This window comes from Engraulis encrasicolus, chromosome 15 (assembly GCF_034702125.1).
Source record: "Engraulis encrasicolus isolate BLACKSEA-1 chromosome 15, IST_EnEncr_1.0, whole genome shotgun sequence".
In the NCBI taxonomy this organism is placed as follows: Eukaryota; Metazoa; Chordata; class Actinopteri; order Clupeiformes; family Engraulidae; genus Engraulis; species Engraulis encrasicolus.
The window spans coordinates 11,692,740-11,701,090 of NC_085871.1; the positions used below are offsets into that span (position 1 = coordinate 11,692,740).

The following is an 8,351-nucleotide window of genomic DNA, read 5'->3' on the forward strand; positions in this document are numbered from 1 at the left end:
CTTTTTGTTCTCTAGCCAACTTTCTTTATGAAGAAAATAATAATAATGAAACATCTCAATAGCCAAGAAGCAATTAAAAAGCCCAGAAATAGAACGGCATACAAGCAAAAGGAAGCACTCCCCCACTGCCATCATGAAGGGGCAGAGTAGACAGACATGTTCTGGCATGACTGAACTGAATGTTGTTGTGGGCTACAAGGAAATAGGCCTGCTTGGTGATGAAGTTTGGAATGAGAAAAGTTGACTAAAGCGAAGTGGGGTGCAAAGATCATCCATGACAACGGATAGGATGTTCTTTGAAGGTAATTGCAGTCACAGAGACACACAGAGACAGAGACAGACACAGGCGGCACACAGAGACAGACACAGACACACACACAGACACTCAGTGCATCAGAGAGAGAGAGAGAGAGAGAGAGAGAGAGAGAGACAGAGAGAGAGAGACAGAGTGAGAGAGAGAAAGAGAGAGGAGAGAGAGAGAGAGAGAGAGAGAGAGAGAGAGAGAGAGAGAGAGAGAGAGAGAGAGAGATGAAGGGGACTGAAGCTCAATAAGAAAGCTTAGAAACAAAATGTATCCTCCTGTAATGTAGTGTGGGTTACATCGACCTTGGAGGGCACCATAACTGTGTAACAGCAAGCATAGTACTGTAGTGTAATAGCGAGTGAGTGTTACACAATGTATGTTGTACAGAAACACATAAAAAGCCTGTGTGCACCTTACACACAGCTGCAATTAATGAGTCACATATAAAGTATGTGAGCAGCGCATCCTCTTTAGCTACAGAAAACATCACACCATGAACAAATGGTCAGAGAGAGCGAGAGAGAGCGAGAGAGAGAGAGAGAGAGAGAGAGAGAGAGAGAGAGAGAGAGAGAGAGATAGAGAGAGAGAGAGAGAGAGGGGGAGAGAGAGGGAGAGAGAGAGAGAGAGAGAGAGGCCCTAGTCTTTAACGATAATGGTTACAGCACTCTCCTCCCCAATCTCTGAATAAGTAACGAGGCAACTCAAGACTCACAGGAGAGAGAGAGAGAGAGATCTCTTACAGAGTGTTTGAGTCACTGGCCAGTCAACCTGAGAGGACTTCGGAAAAGGAGGAGATGGAGGAAGAGGAGGAGGAGAGGGAGAAGTGGGTGCCTCAACCAGGCAGCAGACCATCATCAATACAACTGGAGTCACTCCTAATACGTCACAAGGCTGACACTTCACATGGACAGCTGATGAGTAATTGGACATTTACCAGGAGTGAGAACACTAGGGAGAGAGAGAGAGAGAGAAAGACAGAGAAAAAGAGAAGGGTGGATAGAGAAATCTAGAGAGAGAAAGACAGAGGGAGAAAGAGAAAGAGAAGGGTAGATGGAGAAATCGAGAGTAAAGAGAGGAAAAGAGGGTATTTTCACCTGTAGGACCAGCGGCTGTAGGCGGGCTGAGCTACGTCGCTCCTCACTGCGTCCATGTTTAGCAAAGCGATAGTCCCCGACTGAGACTTACTGTGGAGGAGGAACTACAGAGCACGCAACGCTGCTGGTTTTGAGCCGCGTCCAAGGCTGACGACAGGCGAGCACGAGTAGTAGTGTATATCTATCTCCTTGCTTACTTCCCTTCCCGCTCTCTCTGCTATGCCTGCCTGTTTGGGGTCAGAGGGGAGTAGTCCGTCTCTGGGGACGGACTTGACTTGACTGGCTGGGTGGAGGGTGGGTGGTTGGGTGGTGGTGGTGGTGGTGGCGCGCTCCAGCAGGTGAGGGCGAGTGCCAAGTGGGGACAGTTGCTGTGACAACAACGCTCTTACTTACTGGCTTACTTAGCACCACCCTTGTGCCACTTCAGCCACCGGTGTGCTAACAGTGGGAGAAGAAGACAGAGAGAGAGAGAGAGAGAGAGAGAGAGAGAGAGAGAGAGAGAGAGAGAGAGAGAGAGAGAGAGAGAGATGGTGGATGGACGTGTGTATGGGGTGACGTGATGAGGCACTGAACCAGTATCTTCCACTTCCCCATCTTCATTCGTTTCTCGTTTTTATGCTGTTGCTTCTTTTGTTTCTGTTCTCTTCTTTCCCACCCAATCAGTCAATGATAGATGTGGTACGACTGCAACCACCAATCCCTCTGTCTTCAATTCTATGACTATGAATTCTTTTTTTTTAACTCCCACCTTCCACACTTCCGCACAACCCTCAAGGTCACATCTCTCTCGGTCGCACTGCAGCTCTTCTATCTATTAAGTGTTCCTCGCTGCAGAAGCAGATCAAACATTAAAAAAAATGTGGAAATTGTTGCCTGCAGCCATTCTTTCCTCTGAGTCAGTCAAGGCCAGGGGTGGGTGATGTAAACAGTGTAAAACCACTTCCTACTCAAGCATTAGCACAGCAGAGGAATCCTACTTTGGGTCTGAAAACACACTACCAATAAAGTGGGAAAAAAAAACCCATAAAGACTAAATCTTCTTATCTTTTACAAGAAATTATCTAGCCGCCCACAATACCTTGTTCATTAAGCTTATTCCACTAGGAATACATAGGAGGACTCCTCCCAATTTCAACATGCCGTTGTATTACACACAACGCTACCATTGTAAACAAACTATGTCCCTATTACAAGGGCAAGGATTTCGGAAAGGGCTGAACTAAAAAAAAAAAGCCACATTGTCGGGCACTGACAAGTCAAGAGTAACGTGAGCAATACAACTGCATGTTAAAATTGGAAGAAATTCTCCTTTAACATCACAAAGGTCGAGTCCTCCTGTGTCATTGCATGCTACTCTAAGAATGGGGAAAAATGCCATGAACACAATAACGTGGACAAAACAAACAATTCTTTTCTACGTATTCAGGACCGCCTCTAGCTGAGCAGCAAACTTTGACCATTTTTCCCACCAATTCATAAGCAGGGCTCTAAATTAACTTTTTTCATCACCAGCCAAAATGGCTAATCTTTTTAACCTTACCAGCCAAACACATACTAAATAATGGGTGAAAGTGGCTCGTAAGCTGGTCTTTTCTACCAGCCAAACTGAAATTTCACCAGCATTTGGCTGGTTGGCTAGTGTTAATTTAGAGCCCTGCACATCATAAAGGTCAAGTTTTGAAGTGGAGAAAACACAAACATCTCTGAAGGACGTCATCTACACCCTCATGTGTTTGTTATTGCACTGGTTTAGATCCTAACGGTTCACTCCTAAAGTTGTGCTGCATGGCCGGAACTGAAGGGTTCAAAAAGTGCCACCAAGTACTGGCTAAAAGGGGTAAGAGCGGGGGCGTAGCCTACCAAGGAACATGCTGCCAGGATACCGGGACCTTTGAGACCCATTACGTGCATCCAGCAAAGGGAACTTGGGAGAGTCTGGAGAGTGTGGTACCCACCAGGGCCAGCCAAGGTCTTTAGAGAGCCTGAGACCCCAGAGAGTAATTAAGCCCTATCCCAAAACAAATGAAGGACCACAACAGGAAAGTTTTTAGTGGGTAATGTCATGTCCCACAGGAGCTGAGGGGGGTTGAAATGGTGTACTGTAACTAACAGCCGATCTCTCCCTCTCATCAAAGGGGTGGAGGAGTTTAGGGGGTAATCTTGGGTTGTTTACAGTAGGCCTGACCTCCCTCCCTCCTTCCCTCCCTCCCTCTCCCTCCCTCTCCCTCACTCTCTCCATCTGTCGATCTAGCCATCTATAGCTCCCTCAGCAGTCCTCTATCGGCCCCTTTTTTTAAGCCCACATGTATCATGTGTGTAATTGCATCCGGCCAGACTAATGCAGCCACCCCCCCAAAAAAACTTACCAGTTAGTCATGAGTAAAATCACAAGATTGGGCATGGAAAAAAAGAACAGTGCCAGCACTAGATAAGGATGCTGTATTTCCCACCGACAACTACCGTACTTTCCCATTGCTTTAATGTCAACCATTTCCCCCACTTTTACACCCCAAGGATTCTACGGCACTAACTGCGTCAAATGACACATGGAAAAAGACATGCGACATGGTTACGGGACGTTGGTAATTCTTCGTGCCTTTCTTTGGGGGGGGGAGAAGGATCAAGGCAATCACGTCCAGGGTCCAGGTCATAGTGAATAGAAAAAGCTGAGCCGAGCAATAATCAAGCTAATGAGAGGAAAATCATTCCGTGATTGGTCAGTGGACACAGTGGGGGAGAGACTGATTAGATGCTGACTTAAATTAGGGCACTTATTGACTGACTCCCTCCCTGGGTTTAGGCTCCATAAACAAGTGAACGGGTCGCAGGGTTCAGCCTTAGCAGTCACAGGCCTACATTGCCTTTATAGCACATTTACAACAAACATCAGTGAATTATAAGATGATGGATGATGGATGTTGGCAGATGTTTGTAAGACATGACAAACGACTTCATACAATCCTCACTAACAAACTTAACTGTGCTTGCAACCTTCACAAGTATTCTATACGGTTTGCTGTGCCAAAAATGTGCAAAAATGAGGAAGACTTCAGTTGCAGTGACTGTAAATCTCATGACACTTGGGTTCCATGAGGACTGACACTTTGACTGATGCTCTCAGCCACAGGCCTCCAGAGTATGCAGGGAAAATGCTGATGCATGCCTGAGCCAGTACGCACATAACACGGCCCAGATTCTCCAGCTATAGCGATACCGTAACATAGTTGTTGTTTGAAGCTCCAAAAAGAAGTGCAGTACAGTTGCCTAAAACAAAACTCTTTCGACTAAGCTTATGTGTGTTCACTTGCTCTGCAAGTCAACAGAACAACAGAAAAGCAAACTCCCCTCACATCAATGCCCTCTCCCAGTACCTTGTTGTTAACATATCCACAGGAAAATCAAAAAGAGTGGGCAACATGGCTCAGTGGACTAAGCTGTACCGTTACGCCGGGGTCGGACCCATGTACTACTCCGGCCCAAGGTCAATCCTTCCCCCACTCTCTCTCCCCAGAGTTCCCACTCAGTTGCTGTCTCTCTCACTGTCCTGTCTGAATATTAAAGTTGTAAAAGCCCCCCCCCCCCCCCCCCAAAAAAAAAAGAAAAAGAAAAAAAAGAAATGCAGCCATTGCTGTTGCTGTTTAAGCCCCCAAACTCCCAAACAAACCTTCACAACCACCACCTCCAGGCTCCAACCCCCTCTTTTCAGAGCTCTCAGACTCTCAGACCTGCCTTGTTCAAGTGCCTAAATCACCGGCCCTGCTTCGCTCGACACCGGGTCACACTGCCCTTAGAAACAGACTCAATCCTTTTACAGACATATTGCTTCACAGACACAGTCTGTCCTGAAGTTGGCACACACGGACTACTTGGAGAGTGAGTCACCAGTTTAAGCATGGGTCTCTGGTCTGACTGACTTTTGGCTGCAAAGGGCAGACAGAGTGGGAGGGAGAAAATATGGAAAACGAAAGTAACTGAAAGGATGGCACTGCCACAGATGTGTTATCGGATGGCTCATATATTTAATGAACAAAACAAATGTAAGTTATTTAATGCACAATTCTGTGACAGAGCACCACAGGATAAAAAGACAACATTACCGGCCGCAAATGATCAACAGCTGCAGTTATGGCTAGGTGATATGACGATATACTGTATCATTATTGTGGTAGAAAAGTGTCTACCGTGCCCTTTGTCCTCTATCGTGATAAACCAATTATCCATTATTACAGCTAATATACAATGAAATATAATTCAATAATAACACTACGTGTTGTCACTGTGCACGCTCTACTGTACGTTTATGTAACTGAAAAAAGAAGAATAAAAAGATTCATTTGGTTTTGCCACACAACACAATAAGGAGAAAATAAAGAGAATAACTGAAATCATACGTAATTGTGGTATATTGTGATATCGTTATCGTGATATAAAGTAATTAATTTAGTGATACATTTTCCATATAACCAAGCACCAGCTGCAGTGCACATCAGTCAAGGTACATTCATAACACTTGCACTGGCCCAAAATGATTTCCTTTGCCCAGAGCACCACACAGTGCTACTTGGTCGGTGAGAAACACTGTTATGCAGCAACTAAGAAAACTTTGTACATCACCGATACCACTTTTTTGAAAACGGATACAAGTACGAGTACATTAATGTGTGTACTTGCCGATTCCGAGTACCGATACCGATACCTTTTACCACCAAAATACAATGAAAATAAATGCATGGCCTTGTTTTTTTCCATCTGTGATATTTGTATTGTCCATTTCCATGTAGATTTACAGGTAAATGTTATCAAATGTATGAGGTGGCACTTTTTTCCCATGCTGCTTTCAAGTCCACAGAATGTGACAAGATTTTGCATTGTTTTGTGTAATAGCAGTATCATTCCTGGTATCTGCAAGTGCTTGACGAGTACAAGTACGAGTATAATGAGCAGTATCGGCAGCCGGTATCGGTGCATCCCTAAATCATACTGCAAGATAATTGCTATATGTGCATTGATTTTTCAAGTCCAAATAACCCTATACCATAGCCAGCTGTTATAGGGGCCTTAATTGTTCTCCAACACAGTCAGGCAGGAGTTTGTGGTGGTGGCTGGGGAGAGATTTATTTTAAATAATGCGTTACATGCCAGACGTATCCTTTACCGCAAGCTGTCATTGTAAATGGAGGCTGTAGGTCTTCACATGATCACTGTGTTAGTCATATGTGAGAGCAGAAGCCATGTGCAATCTCAAGAGAACATGTACTGACCCTCTGCTGGACGTGGGCAGATTGCTCAGAGTCTGTGCGTACATGCGTGCGTGTGTGGGTAATGAGACGAGCATGAGTGGAGCTCTTGCCGGTGTTTGTCTGTGCACACCACTCCTTCTTACCACAGATGGGCTGACAGAGGGACCACACACAGACAATACACACATGAAACCAGTAAGCGATCACAGACAGCAGGCATGCGCACACGCGCGCACAAGCGCACGCGCGCACACACACACACACACACACACACACACACACACACACACACACACACACACACACACACACACACACACACACACACACACACACTGGTCAGTCAGCCACCAACTTGCCTACACACAGTGCATGGCACATGTACTGCTCTAAAGCTTGTTGTTTTCGTTCATTCCCAAATACAGTCCATTGGTTTCAAAAAGACAGCTTGGTGCATATGTGATGTATCAAGACATCAGTATGTTAAGTACAATACCACAATACCACATCACTCCCTCCGTTCAGGGCTTTTACTGTAGATACTGAGAGGGATTTCTCTTTGACCGTGTCATCTCAATCCGTCTACGTCTTTTATCTCAACAGGAATGGGGGTGTGAGCAGGGACTTCAATACATACACCATACTCTCTTTCCTCTCACAGTGGACACTTGGAGGGTCCATTTTGTCTCCCATTCCGACCTCTTCAGAAGAGAAAAGGGAAGTCCCTCACAATCCAATCAAAGTGTATCTTATCTCAGTCACTCAGCACCTGCTGTTCCTCCCCAGTCTAGTACTGTGTGTTAAATCAATTGAATAGAAAACACCATGAGGCTGAGCCTGAACGGATAATATGTTCCTGAATCAGATATTGAAGGTGGGTGGTGCGTTGCTGTCACTTAGTGATAGCCAGCCAGCATACAGGAGGAAGACATCACCAGGGTATCTAGGAGGGGCGTTTTTAGCGTGTTACGACATGTAGACAAACATAAGTAGCCGGCTATGGCAGTCGTCATCATAAGTAAACACTGTTTCCTCCTTCCACACAGCGACATGCAGTGAAACGAGGGAGAAGTGCTTCAATGTCACTAGAATGGGGAAATAGCTAAAGGAAAGTGATACAGACGTGAGACTCGTAATAAGCATGCTGGACACAAAAGCAGATTGGACACAATCTGTGGTTTTAACCAATCACAGACTTGAAATTGTTTTGAGGTTGGATTTCCACTTTCGGACAACTACTGTTACAAAAATACATTATGAACAGAGAAACGTGTGCAAGGTAAGGGGATTGATACTCCCAACTGAGTTCGCTCCCGGACGTGCGGTCCCAGGTGTTTCTATCACTCCCGGACGTGCGGTCCCACCCGATTATATTTCACGTATTATCATATACTGCCACATACAAGCAATTTAGGGTTAGGTTTAGGGTTAGGGTTAGGGTTAGGTTTAGGGTTAGGGTTAAGGTTAGGGTTAGGTTTAGGGTTAGGGTTAAGGTTAGGGTTAGAAACAAAAAACTAACATCAACAAGATAACTGGCTCCGTCATATGGCGGTGGTACCGATAGTCTGGCTAGTGGGAGCGAGATGAAATGGGAGCGTCCTGAGATGGGAGCGTCAATCTGGGAATCGTGTGCAACAGCAGCAAAGCCGTAAATTGTTACAAAGAACTTGTTACACCGGTGTGATGTCGTTCACAGTGCAGTTGTAAGGGAGA

The 8,351-nt window shown here is 45.4% G+C and overlaps 1 protein-coding gene across 1 annotated transcript in view; it reads right to left on the bottom strand.

Annotated features, from left to right (window-relative positions):
* tulp3 (TUB like protein 3) overlaps window positions 1–1,645 on the bottom strand; it is a 45,755-nt gene extending 44,110 nt beyond the window's left edge. The window contains exon 1 of the mRNA XM_063217047.1: window positions 1,399–1,645. Within this exon, the coding sequence (XP_063073117.1) occupies window positions 1,399–1,454 (56 nt within the window). The 5' untranslated portion in view covers window positions 1,455–1,645. The remainder of the gene's footprint in view (window positions 1–1,398) is intronic.
* Between the last annotated feature and the right edge of the window lie 6,706 nt (window positions 1,646–8,351).